Source organism: Pseudorca crassidens, chromosome 8 (genome assembly GCF_039906515.1).
Source record: "Pseudorca crassidens isolate mPseCra1 chromosome 8, mPseCra1.hap1, whole genome shotgun sequence".
Taxonomy (NCBI): Eukaryota; Metazoa; Chordata; class Mammalia; order Artiodactyla; family Delphinidae; genus Pseudorca; species Pseudorca crassidens.
Window position 1 is genome coordinate 33477015 of NC_090303.1, and position 14611 is coordinate 33491625.

At 39.0% G+C, this 14611-nt stretch overlaps 1 protein-coding gene across 2 annotated transcripts in view; it reads right to left on the reverse strand.

The window, feature by feature from the left end:
* Positions 1 to 14611, reverse strand: part of LOC137228975 (dynein axonemal heavy chain 11) — a 141202-nt gene that overhangs the window by 37963 nt on the left and 88628 nt on the right. For both annotated transcript variants that reach the window (XM_067746172.1, XM_067746173.1), the window contains exons 21-24: positions 9103 to 9307; positions 8017 to 8181; positions 5975 to 6115; positions 844 to 1014 (exon numbers count right to left, since the gene is read on the reverse strand). In XM_067746172.1, the coding sequence (XP_067602273.1) occupies positions 844 to 1014; positions 5975 to 6115; positions 8017 to 8181; positions 9103 to 9307 (682 nt within the window). The remainder of the gene's footprint in view (positions 1 to 843; positions 1015 to 5974; positions 6116 to 8016; positions 8182 to 9102; positions 9308 to 14611) is intronic.

Sequence of the window (14611 nt, forward strand, 5' to 3'; positions counted from 1 at the left end):
AACATCTTTATTGGCATATAATTGCTTTACAATGGTGTGTTAGTTTCTGCTGTATAACGAAGTGCATCAGCTATATGCATACAAATAGCCCAATATCCCCTCCCTCTTTCGTCTCCCTCCCACCCTCCCTACCCCACCCTTTTAGGTGGTCACAAGGCACCGAGCTGATCTCCCTGAACAGCGGGTATTTTAAAATGCCTTCTTTGAGCAAGGCACTTGGGAGGACACAAAAGAAATGACATCTTTCATCACAATTTGAACTGATAGAAAAAGATATACAGTAAATGAACTAATAAAAGGACCACATTCTTATTTCATCTAGGAATGTGGTCCTCAATGTTTCTTTCTCATCACGGGCACTTTTATTTAAACAGAATCTATTGCAGAAGTCCACATCAAAAAGAGTAAAAGGGTAGTAGGTCTCACTGAAGTTAGGAGCGTGAAATGTGGAGCTCCCTTCACCCATTCACTGTTTTTTAAAGGGGCTCTGAAAATCTCCTAGGGGCACTCAGATCTGGAAAGCTGAGCTTGAGATTCTCTCCAAGGAACTCCCCGGCAGTACCTGGGAGGTCTGTACAGGACCTGGGAAGGTGAGGCCAATGTCTCATTGACCTGTTTTTCAGGATGACAGCTGATGTGGCTGCCCAAAGTGCAAACCCACCCAAGCCAATGCACCCTGACTTACTAGCAGTTTGTCACATGCCCAAGTTCCCTCTGCGAAACGGAAACTCTCCTCATGCTGCGAAGAGCTTCCAAAACAACTTCACTTCAGCAGCAGTACATAATAAACAGAGATGCGTGACTTTGGTTCTGGGGCTGCTTTTGAGTGACTGATTTCCTTACCTGAAAAGCCATCTGGGACAGGAAGGTGAGTTTGTCCTTCTCAAACAGCGCCTGGCTGGTGTAGAGGAAGACGGCGTGGGTGATGCTCTCGGTCAGGACTGAGATGCGTCCCGGCGTGTCCTCTACCTTGTCAGCCTGCTCGATGGCTCTGTGGAACAGCATGTTGAAAGCCTAGGGAATACAAGTGACCGTTAAAGGGTGACAACTGGTGGCTGGATGTCTAGCTAGTCTCAGGCACACAGGCTACAGTTTATCTATGGGGAGAGAGAACAGGACGGGTTTTACAAGGATTCTATGAGCTCTTAGAACAGCTTCCGGCACATGGTAAGTGCTCATTCAAAGTTTGCTATCATTACTATTATTTTTAACATTATTTCATAAAATCTACCTACATTTCCTCCCTGACCAATTGAATTGCACTGTCCTCTCTTCTTCTACCCATGCGCTTTTAAAAAATTTATATTTATAGTTTTAATTGTGGTAAAATACCCAAAGTGTAAATTTACTGTCTTAATAGTTTTAAGTGTACCGTTAAGTAGTATTAAGTATTTTCACACTGTGGTACAACCAATCTCCAAAATGTTTTCTTCTTGAACAACTGAAACACTGTTAAACAAGAACTCATTTAAAAAACTCATTTAATTATAACTCCCTATTCCCTCTCCCCCCAGCCCTTGGCAATCACTGTTCTACATTCTGTTTCTGTAAGTTTGACTGCTCTAGATACCTAATATAGTGGAATTATATAGTATTTGTCTTATTGTGACAGGCTTGTTTCGCTTAATATAATGTCTTCAACGTTAATCTATGCTGTAGCATGTGTCAGAATTTAGCCTTCCGTTTTAAGGCTAAATAATATTCCATTGTGTGTACGTACAACATTTTAATTTATCTGTTCATCCAGTGACGGACATTTGGTTTGCTTCCACCTTTTGTCTGTCGTGAATGATGCTATGAACATGGGTGTACAAGTATCTCTTTGAGACCATATTTCGATTGTTTTGGGTATACGTCCAGAAGTGGAGCTGCTGAATCATATGGCAATTTTTTTTAAAGAACTGTCATATTGTTTCCCAAAGTAATTGCACCATTTTACAATCCTACCAACAGTTCAAAAGGGTTCCAATTTCTCCAGATAGCTGCCAACACTTGCTATTTTCTTTCTTTCTTTTCCTTTTTTTTAATCTTGTAGCTATCTTAATAGTTGTGAAATGGTATCTCATTGCGATTTTGATTTGCATTTTCCTAAAGATTAGTGATGTTGAACATCTTTTCAAATGCTTGTTGGTCATTTGTATGTCTTCTTTGGAAAAATGTCTATTCAAGTTCTTTGCCCATTTTTTAACAGGTTATTTTTTTGTTTCTATTATTCCACCCATGTACTTTTGTGATCCCCTTTGATTATCTTGTTCTTTTTAAAATCACTCAATATTTCTTTCTTACTCCATTGTATGCCTTGGTAACAATGGGGCTGAATACATTTTTACATATATCTACATATACTTAAACACATAGGTAAATATATCTAAATATCTATATCTATAAATAGATATAACATAAAATATTAAAATTTTTGGCTGGTGGACAGGGGCCAAAGACCACAGACTGATTGGCCTTGAATTATGTATATTTGACTGAAAGTAAAACCCTACAATGACAGACATATAGTAAATATTAGTAAGAAGGTATTAACAAAGTACTCATTTAATATTTACATTTTAAAATCAATTTTTAATTTACACACAATAAAAACGCACCATTAAGTATACAGCTCGAGTTTTGACAAATATATATACTTCCGTAACAATCACTGCAATCAAAATGTAGAAACGTTCTATTCATGTCACCCCCCGCCAGAAGTTCTCATGTGCCTCGCTGCAATCCGTTCCCACCACGATACCTACCCCTGCCCACTGCTGAATGTTTCTGTCACACCAGATTCATTTTAGGATCATATAAGTATGTACTTGTAGTACTTTGTTTTTGAGTGCACATATGTTTTCATTTCCTTTGGGTAAATACTTAGAGTAAAAATGTTAGGATCATTTTGTAAGTGTATGTATAACATTATGAGAAACTAACAAATTGTTTTCCAAAATGGTTTTAACACTTTGCATCCCCACCAGCAACATGAAAGAGTTGCAGTACCACATCGGTGCTAACACTTGTTACTGACAGTCTTGTAAAATTTTAGCCATTCTACTGGGTATACGGTAATACGTCATTCTGCTTTTACTTTGCGTTTCTCTGATGTCTGCTGAGCATCTTAAAAATGTGCTTGTGGGCAATACTTATGTCTTAGTATACATGCACAAACCTTTCTATTTTTTTAATTGCGTTGTCTTACTATTGAGTTTTCTATTCTGATATAAGTTCTTTGTTAAACATGTGTATTGGAAATAACTTACTGGTCTATGGCTTGTCTTTTCATTTTCTTCATGTCTTTTCAAGACGATAAATTTTTAATTTGATAAGGTGCAATTTATCAATTTTTTTTCTTTCTCTGGTATTCTAAGAATAAATCTTTGCCTAACCCAAAGCCCAAACATTTTCTTCTATTGTTCTCCTAGAAATTTTATAGTTTACCTTATTCATTTTGAGCTCATTTTTATCTAGAGTAATGTAGTGGCTGAGGTTCTTTTTATTCCAAGTGGATATCCAGTCGTCCCAGCACCACTTGTAAAAACTATCCCCTCCTCATTGAATTGTCTTGGCATTCACTGCAAAAAATCAGTTGACCATACATTTGTGGGTCTGCTGCTGGACTGTCTATTCTGTGCCATTGATCAGTGTATTTTTCTTTAGGCCAATCAGTGTAGTAAGTCTCGAAATCATGTACTGTAAGTCTTCCACATTTGTTCTTCTTTTTCATTATTCAGTTATTTTTAAATACTCTGCATTTCTACACAAATTTTAGAATCAGTTTGCCAATTTCTACAAAAAAGCCTTCTTGGATTTTGATTAAGACTGAATTAAAACTATAGATTAATTTGGAGAGAACTGAAATCTTAATAATATTGACTGCTCCAAGCCATAAACATGGTCTCTCTCACCATTTAGTTAGACCTCCTTTAATTTTCTTAACAATGTTTTGTAGCTTTTAGTATGCAGATTTGTATTTGTTTTGTTAAAATCATCCCTAAGAGTTCCAAAATTTTGGATGCTATTGTAAAGAGTATTGAGGTATTACTTTTATTTTTCAGTTGTTTGTTCCTCATATATAGAAATACAATGAATTTTGTATATTGACTTTATATCCTGCCATCTTGCTAAAAACTCACTTCAGCTTTTTTGTAGATTTCTTATGATTTTCTACACACCTGGTCAGGTCATCTGTGAAAAAAAAAAGACAGTTTTTCTTCTTCTTTTAAAATTTCTGTGTCTTTTATTGTATTACTTCACTGGCTATAACCTCCAGTGCAGTACTGAATAGAAGTGTTAAGAGAAGATATCATCGTTTTGTTCCTGATCTTAGGGGAAAGCATTCAATTTTTCAACATGAAGTATAATGTTAGCTGAAAATTTTTACAGATGCCCTTTATCACACAGAGAAGTTACCATCTATTCCCAGTTTGCTCAGTTTCTTTTTTTTCTTTTTTAACCAGATGTTGAAATTTGTCAAGTTCTTTGTCTGCATCCATTGGAATTATTATATGATTTTTCTCTTTTTTATTCTATTAATATGAAGAACTACATTGTGTGGTTTTTTCATGTTTAATCAACTTGCATTCCTGGCATAAATCCCACGTGAGCATAATAGATTATGCTGGCGGGGGCTGCTCTGTAGTTTTCTTTCCTTGTAATACCTTAGCCTAGTTTTGGTAGTTGAGTATTCCTGGGCGGTTTTATTTTTCTCCTTCTACCCTGCAGCTGTTCTAAAATCCAATCCCACTGTGCTTCTCAGAATTTCTGCACGTGTTTCACATTACTAGACACTTGCTAGTTATTCGTGACTCTTCCTCTTTATTTTTGCCCGTATCCAACCCATCTCCAAGGGCTGATTATTCTAGCTTCAAACCATAAGTCTGTTCACTTCTGAGTCTTCTGCCATCATGGCAGTTATCTGCTTACAGCCTTTCAATGGCTTCTTTTTGCCCACACGCTATAATCCAAACTCCCCAGCATAGACCTCATGTGATCTAGACCCTCCTACCTCTCAGGACTCATGTCTTGCCATCTTCTCCCTCTCTCATTACCCTCCAGCCACATAGATTCATTCACCTGGAATCTCGAAAACTCTTTCCCATCTCACACATCCTTTCTTTCTCCAAACACTCTTTACATGGCCAAATCCTCTGTAACCTTTAGGGATCAGCTATAATCTCACTTCCTCTGAGCCTTCCCTGAGCCCCCAGTAAAACAGCCCCTCCATCCCTACTGTTCTCTCGCATTGTATTTGTCACTTTTATACACACACACACAACTACACATCTCCACTCATATCCGTGTTTTCCAAACTGTACACTCAGTAACCAGCACAGCATCCGGCACTATCATTGATCTCAATAGCTATTTGTTTAAAAACTGAATGATAGAATGAATGAATACTGCCCCGAGGCAGAATGGTACAAAGTAAAGAGCATGGGCTTTGGAATCAGCCTTTGGTTCAAATCCTGACTCTTACAATTACGAAATGTGAATTCTTTGGCAATTTATTTAAAATCTGAACATGTTGGTTTTTTAAATAGGGATATAATAATATACTTTAATGAGATGTTTCAGGCATAAGAATGCACCAAAGTATGAAAGTGCCTTGCATGTAACAGTGGCTCAATCAATAGTTATTCTCACTTTTTATGAAATCTTTTTATGAAACATGTACACTTTCATAAGGAAAGTAGAGGAGCCTCCAGGAGAATTCCCTTATATATATTAAACTCCTTAAGACTCTGCTTAAGAACAAAAACTATGTACTGTGATGTTGCATAGTTTATCTCAAAGCCTTATTGAAAATTATAAAAGAAAGTTACTGAGAAAAGTGAGGATTTTTTCTTTGTCTTGCTTTTTTTTGCAAGCTAGGTCCTGTAGACTCCTTACTGTATGCACTGACTGCTTAAAAATAAATTTTAAACTTCCAGAAACAAGTTGAACTCCTCAAGTTTAAATTTTTTCTTAGTCTAGTCATCATTACCTTCAAAGAGAATTGATAGATGGGGTTGATTTTTCTGAGGTCATTAATAACAAAATAAAGCAGAGATGCTCTTGCTGCCACTGGTCTGTAACACTGTCGGGCCTCGTTGATTTTTCTTTCATTTTCTTTAGCTTCAATCACCTACGGTGGGATCAGACAACATAAGTAACTTACTCGTCATATTGTCTATGTGATGGAAGGGACATATCTGAAATGGGAAATTAGTAGTGTTAAAATGGATAACATGTATGGCATCTCTGTGCTTGGGCTTTTCTAAAATCATAAAATTCATATTTTAAAGTAATCTTTTTATAAGCTGAGTTTTAAGTGAGAATGGACATAACTCTAGCTGTGTTAATGATTACAGAGTAAACAAACCTGATTGTTTTTGGTTCTACAGAATTTATTCTGAGTAATGTCACCTTCCCGCCTCCCCTCTCTCTTTCGGGGGTTAATAACCCAGCTATATCACCTCCCAGGGATAGCTCTGCAAAGTCTGCTGGGTCAATTCAATGCCAATAACTTTATTAGTCAACAAGGTATACAAAAGCAGCCAAGGTCAGTAAAATATCCAACAGCCGTGCTTACTAAAAAGCCTTTATAGAAAGACTCGTGACTGCCTACTTCTGACTTTGCACCAGCTCATCCATATGCTCATATAGTTCCATTTAGTTTATCTTTGTATTAGCCTCTGGGTACATTCAGAGTGATAATTAAACACGCACACCATCATCAACTAACATATTCATTTTTATTCAAGACACAAATCTCTTCTGTCTAGGATTACTGCTGGTCCTACGGCTTTATAAGATACAGTATTTGTCCAACCTTTTTTTTTTTTTTTTGCGGTACATGGCCCTCTCACTGCTGTGGCCCCTCCCACCGTGGAGCACAGGCTCCGGACGCACATGCCCAGCGGCCATGGCTCACGGGCCCAGCTGCTCCGCGGCATGCGGGACCCTCCCGGATCGGGGCACGAACCTGTGTCCCCTGCATCGGCAGGCGGACTCCCAACCACTGCGCCACCAGGGAAGCCCATGTCCAACCTTTTTTTTATAGGCTTGATTCATCATACTTGTATGTAAAAGAAAATAAAGAAAATGTAGAGGAGAGAGGGAAGTCCCAAAATGGCAATATATTAGGAAGATAGGAAGAGACATTTTAAGAGACGGTGAGAAGTTAACTTCAAAGCTAAGACCTAATTTACTTAATTGCTCTAATCTTTACCATTTAGCAGCCACCTGGAATTCACTTACTTAAAAGGATAGAGTAACCTGGGATTCCATTTCCTCGCTTAAACTAAGACAAATATATTGGATGTGTGGTGACACAGCCTTGGCTGGGTTAATTAATAGATTACTTAGTAATGAGGATACTCCAGAAAGCAAATGAGGGTTCCTCTCATTTTGAAACATCAGCATTTTAAGGGCTAGTGGCCATTTGTGAACGTCCAAAGTGCATGCAGAAGGCACACTGGGACACATGTTGGACATTCAGCAGGAAGTTGACTAAATGAACATTTTTTTCTAGCTTTTAGGAAATGTCACTTTCCTGGGGGAATAACGCATTTGAGAGCAGCAGGAGATCACCCCTGGCTCAGTCTCCCAGCACTGAAGGCCTGTAAACAAAACTTCAACTCTAAGTATTTCTCTAAAATGTACAATAGACCAGGAAGCCTGTGGTGAGACTGTAGGATGTCGGTTTCCCAAAGGAGGCTAAGCCTTTTAAGGTTTTAGACTACATAAGCCAGCAGGGCCCAATTTTCTTCAAATTTAGTCACTCAGGAAAAAAATAACAGCCTGACAGAGTCTAATCTGAAAGATTGGATCTTTCCTGCGTTAGGAGAAGCACAAGTTCAACCACCTCTATCTCCATTCAGAATCCCACACAGTCCACTTTTTAAGGGCAGTTTATGAAAAGACCTGAATTCCACGAAGTGTCAGTACTCTTAGAGAACGGCCAAGTTGGATTACATTTTCACCCCGAGCACTTCATTCAAATAGAGCATTAAACCCCGCCAGGCAGCCTTTGCCTTTTCCTACCTTGCACTCTACCTCTGCCGCGGTGGCCTTTGCTCTCTCCAGGCTCTCCACCAGTTTGGTGTCATCTAGAAAGCTCCCCTCTGCCTCAGAGAGACGCAGAAGGAGGTCGTCCTCCAGATACTTCAGCTCTATCTTAAAGTCATTTTGGTGCTTTGTCAAAACCAACTAAGGCAAACCAAGCAAAATGTGAGAAAGGTGATTAAATTCATGTTTTTAAGCAGAGTTTCCTTAATCATCAATTTCATGGAATCATATATGATGAAACACACGTAGCATTAAAATTGTACTAATCAAAACTTTTTTTAATTCTTTAAAAAAACATTCAGAAGGCATGGTAAGAGCTGGTTGCATTCCAGGGTCCAGAGCATGACCATATATCATTCATTTAACCTACAGGAAGAAAATTCTGGTTTCTGCTTCAAATTGAAAGACAGAAAAGTCATTATTTCCATCCTTACACAGGAAAAAAGCTAAACATAACAGCCCTTACTTACCCATCAGAGAACTGAGGTCACGGGGCAACTGCCACCCTGAAAACTACAGAGATGGGAGGATCCAGACAATCGCGGGTTCTCCGGAACATTTAAGTAGTAATCGGCTAATTCCTGGAGGCAGAGCTTGAGAGTTCAAAACTCCCAGGGGCCCAGGCAATCACCTGGGGAGAGGAAGCCTGGGGAACATTCCTCTATAACCTGGGCAGAGAGAAAGAGAGCCCTCTCTACCCTGATCAGAGGAAGAGATAGCTCTCTACCCTGGGCAGAGGGAAGGAAATCCCTCTCTTCCTTCTAACCTTCCAGGGCACGTACTTGCTTCTCTAGCCCTGCTTTCCATGACTAGTATGCGTCTTTGCCTGCCCTAGTCCCCTGCATCAAACAAGACCTACAACTAGCCCACCTCCTGTGGCACAATCCTAACTACTTATCAGAAGTACCCTTGAGCTGCTACTTGACTGTTCAGATACATCCTCAGTTTTCTCAATTAGACTGAAAGATCCTGGAGGGCAGGCATCCCATCTTACACTCCTGTGTCTGGCACTATAATCTGTGCACTGAATAAGTGTTGGGGGAATGATTTCACAATTTTTACCTTAAGTTTCTCCAAATCTGGCCTTTCAATACTGACAACCTCTGCCAGCAGCTGGGCTTCCAGACCATCTTCTGTGACCGTGAAATTGAGGAGGGTTGTCTGAGCTTGCAATTCTGGCTTATAGTGAGGATTTGCCAGTTTCGTGTGAAGGATAAGACGAAAGCTGTGGTTAAATTCGCACTCTTTATCCCCAATCTTGATGTACCTAAAGGGGGCATAACAAAGACAGTCAGGAGACTCTCAGGCACCATAACTGATATGAAGGTGTCACTCCATTCCTGTATTCTAGTAATGTATACAGGCCATAAAACCAGGTGATTTATGATTCTTCATCTACTCTCTGTTTCCCTAAAGTGTAAGAGGAGGAATAGAAATGATCCACGAAACTCTATATGATTAAGTTTCCTTACGTGGAAAACAGTGATAATAGTAGTACTCACCTCATAGTGTCACTGTAACAGTTAAACACAATAAATCATATAAAGAATCTATAACAACAAATACTAGCTTTATTTACTATATTATGCTTTCTGTGATTAATCTTATATTAAACATTGTTATTCTTTAAGGATAAACTAAAATGAGTATGTATGCATTTATGTGTGTCTATACATATATATGTGTGTATATATACATACACACGTAAAATTTATGTATATGAAAAATACACACAGACTTGTCCTTAAATATGCTTAATTTAAGCCACTTAAAATTAGGCAGAAGTGATGCTTTTTTCTAAGCCCCCGTCATGTGACTATGAGTAATGGTAACAAAAAAAAATTTGCAATAAAAATAAAAAACATACAAATTCCTTGGGCACTTTACCCAGTTTTAATACTTTTGGCACTGGCTCAGAAGCAAAGTTTAGGAAGCCTGTTGTGTGGGATGCATGGACAGCATCCTTGCAAGCTCCGTCTCACACAGGGGTGGGCTCTCAGCGACCATGCTTCTTTTTGTGTCCCTGTTGCTCTGGCCACGGGGACCCAGGAGCAGGTACTTCATCTGAGCTGTTCCAACAGGAGTAACCTTTCCTGGAATTTAGTATTGGGACAGAGAGAAGGGAGAGTTGGAACTGGAATCTCTAAGCTCGTGTTGAAGTCACTCTGTCTTGCTGGTGAACCAAGCAGCAGAGAAAGACCGTCCTGGCTGCCCAGAAAAGAAGAAGTAAACCAGTATTCAGATGAAAGAGTAACACAAAGGAAGCATGTTCTGGGCTTCCAGGTCCCCTCTTCCTTGAAGCCTGGCTGCATCTTCCCCTCAGTTGCCATGGCACCCTGCAGCCTTCTAATAGTCTCTGTTTTCCTTCACCTAGATAGATGTGGTTCCTGTAATTGCAAGCAAAGCTATGAATGAATGCGGTCTCCCCCGCCGAGGGGAGGGCCTGATTTTTCTCTACCTCAGATGCTGGTAGCTAATCCCTAAAGATGTTATCACCTGGGCTCCCTTGCCCTCCGGGTTTTGGATGGGCTTGGCCAATGGAAGAACTGGTGGGAGACAGCAGTACAGGAGGAGAGAGAGGTCCAGAGGATCTTGCCAGCTTCAGGGCCGTGGTCTGGTGAAGGCTATGTCCTGCTATGACCCGTTCCATAGCTCTGCTTAGAGGACCTGGTAATACCTTCAGGCCTACAGTCAGTAAGGGCTTCCCGCTGCTGCAAATCCTATGTAGCCTTAACACCTCTACTGGGGTCCCTTTACCCTGCAAATTCTTTTTGTAAATAGTCACTATGTTAACTCTATCAAACAATTCCAGCCTACTTTGTGGTCTTTTTCCTGCCAGGAACCTGCTATGAGGCTCTAGCCAAGGGGAAGTTATTTTTACACTCAGGCATCAGACAGACAGAACCCATGAACTCTGGAACTTCTCAAATTCTTCCATCAAAGTGGCCTGAACTGCGTTGGAGTGAAAATTCATCTAAGGACCCTGGGAGCATGGCGGAAGCAAGGAGTATCTTCTCAGTCTCCTATTTTACCTTAAATACTTACTAAAATTCTGAATGCTTCCCTATTTAGTGTATATTTTCATTATAGAGGTATCATCATGACAATGATAAGAATGTTACCCAAAGCCCATATTGTTTTTAATTTAAATATAGTGTTTTAAATAATCATGAGGGAAAAAAGTGACTGCTTATCTCACTGACTTACGGGAGAGAGGTTACCTTCCTAAGTTTATCAACTTTGGTAAATTGGATCAATTCAAAAGAAAGACACTGTATAGTAAGTTCAGCATTCAGGCAATGCTGAATCCTCTTTACTAAAATGTCACAATATTTGCAATAACTCTTTTTAAACTTGAGGAGAGATACTCAGAATGCCCTAATGTGATAATATCTTAGGCTGCTGTTGGTGGATGTTTCATAACTGTGTCTTGCTCTGAGATGAAGTCTCTTGCATCAAATAGTGAGGAAAGGGTACCTGATACACTGGCCACTCTATTTGACTAGGGAGATTTTTATAAAACAATTTTAGTGTGTAAAGATTATTTAAAAATCAGAGTTTTTTTAAATCGCTGAAGCTTTCATCACTAAATCACTGAGTCACTGAAGCTTTCATCGTCACAGCTAAGAATCTCAAAAGATTGATCAGATTCATGACCTAGTGTCTACATCCATTTCTCAACTTTTGTTTCCATTGTAGTGATCCTATATTTCAACAAAAACTTTCACAGTTCTCCACAAACCTATGGACAATTAATCTTCGACAAAGGAGGCAAGAATATACAATGTGGAAAAGACAGGCTCTTCAGCAAGTGGTGTTGGGAAAGCTGGACAGCTGCGTGTAAATCAATGAAGCTAGAACACACCCTCACACTATACACAAAAATAAACTCCAAATGGCTTCAAGACTTAAATATAAAACAAGACACCACAAAATTCCTAGAAGAGAACATAGGCAAAACATTCTCTGACATAAATCATACCAAAGTTTTCTTAGGTCAGTCAGCCAAGACAACAGAAATAAAAACAAAAATAAACCACTAGGACCTAATCAAACTTACAACTGTTGCACAACAAAGAAAACCATTAAAAACAATGAAAGAAAAAAAAAACCCTATAGAATGGGAGAAACTATTTGCAAACGATGCAACAGACAAGGGCTTAATCTCCAAAATATACAAACAGCTCATACAACTCAGCAACAACAACAAAAAACCAAACAACCCAATCGAAAAATGGGCAGAAGACCTTAATAGACATTTCTTCAAAGAAGACATACAGATGGCCAGTAGGCACATGAAAAGATGTTCAGCATCACTAATTATTAGAGATATGCACATCAAAACTACAATGAGGTACCACCTCTCATCGTCAGAATGGCCATCATTAAAAAGTCTACAAATAACAAGTGCTGGAGAGGATGTGGAGAAAAGGGAAACCTCCAGCACTGTTGGTGGGAATGTAAGTTGGTGCAGCTACTATGCAAAACAGTATGGAGGTTCCTCAGAAAACTAAAAATAGAACTACCGTATGATCCAGCAATCCCACTTCTGGGCATATACCTGAATGAAACTATAATTCAAAAAGATACATGCAACCCTATGTTCATAGCAGCACTATTCACAACAGCCAAGGCATGGAAACAACTTAAGTGTTCATCGACAGATGAATGGATAAGGAAGAGGTGGTACATACATACAGTGGAAAACTACTCAGCCATAAAAAAGAACAAAATAATGCCATTTGCGGTAAAATGGATGCAACTAGAGATGATCATACTAAGTGAAGTAAGTCAAAAAGAGAAAGACAAATACCACATGATATCATTTATATGTGGAATCTAAAATATGGCACAGATGAACCTATCTACAAAACAGAAACAGACTCACAGACATAGAGAACAGACTTGTGGTTGTCAAGGGGATGGTGGGGAGGGAGAGGGATGGACTGGGAGTTTGGGGTTAGTAGATGCAAACTATTACATTTAAAACGGATAAACAGCAAGGTCCTACTGCATAGCACAGGAAACTATATTCAATATCCTCTGATAAACCATAATGGAAAAGAATATGAAAAAGAATATATATGTATAACTCAATCACTCTGCTCTACAGCAGAAATTAACACAACATTGTAAATCAACTATACTTCAATAAAATTAAAAAAAAATCTTTCACAGTTTTTGGTTAAGTGTCCAAGCTTGAAAAAATCTTCCCAACAAGCTACTTTGGAAGCCTTTTTTTTATTAAGTTGAATGGTGAAGTCTTCAAGTTTTGGTTTGTTTTCACTTAGGACTTCCTAGTGTTTAATTTTGTTCCAGAAGGAAAAAAGCTTAATTCAGGTGTCAACCCTCTTCTAAGCCAGTATATCTGTATAATACATACTTCCCTTTAAAAAAAAAAAACGATCAAAAAAAGGGTATTCACATCACCGTTAAAGTGAAACACTGAGAACAGCAAGAGATAAATGAACTACAGGCCAATTGTTAAAAGTGAACCAAGGAGTGGCTGCTAGTTAACACTTTTGCACATATCTTCCAGTTGATATGCTCATTAAGATAATCATTACCTTATAATTTCTTCAGTTATTTCTTTTTATCATGAAACATATTGCAACCAAATATTCACTCACTCAGCAAGCAGTTACTGAACACCTACACAGTGCCAGCCTATCAGAGAGTCTTCTAGACACTAGGGCTTATAAGCGTTACCAAAACAAGCATGGTCTTTCCTCTAACATTATTACTTACTCTCTCATAATAGGTATATGACTACAATATTTTACATACCGATTCATTTATTCTTTTACTTATCCAGTTCAATAAATAAATATGGGGCTTCCCTGGTGGCGCAGTGGTTGAGAGTCCGCCTGCCGATGCAGGGGACACGGGTTCGTGCCCCGGTCTGGGAGGATCCCACGTGCAGCGGAGCGGCTGGGCCCGTGAGCCATGGCTGCTGGGCCTGCGCGTCCGGAGCCTGTGCTTCGCAACGGGAGAGGCCGCAACAGTGAGAGGCCCGCATACCGCAAAAAAAAAAAAAAAATATGTATTAAGTGCCTACAATGTCCGGTCATATAAAGATCAAAGATCTGCCCAATTAAAAGAAAGGCAAAGGATCTGAATAGATACTTCTCCAAAGAAGATCTACAAATGTCCAATAAGCACCTGAAAAGATGTTCAGCATCATTAGTCATCAGGGAAATGCGAATCAAAGCCACAGTAAGGTGCCAGTTCACACCCACTAGATGGTTATAAAAAAAAAAAACACTGACCAAGTATTGGTGAGGATATAGAAAAATTAGAACCCTCATACATTTCTGATGGAAATGTAAAATGGTGCAACCAATTTGAAAACCAGTTTTCAGTTTCTCACCATCTTAAACATAGAGTTACCATGTAACCCAGTGATTCTACTCCTAGGTACCTGCTCAAAAGAATGGGAAGCATATGTCCCTACATAATTTGTACACAAATGTTCACAGCTGCATTATTCACAATTACCAAAAGGTGGAAACAACCCACTGTCTGTAAACTCATGAATGGATAAACAAATTGTGTTATATCCAAACAAAGG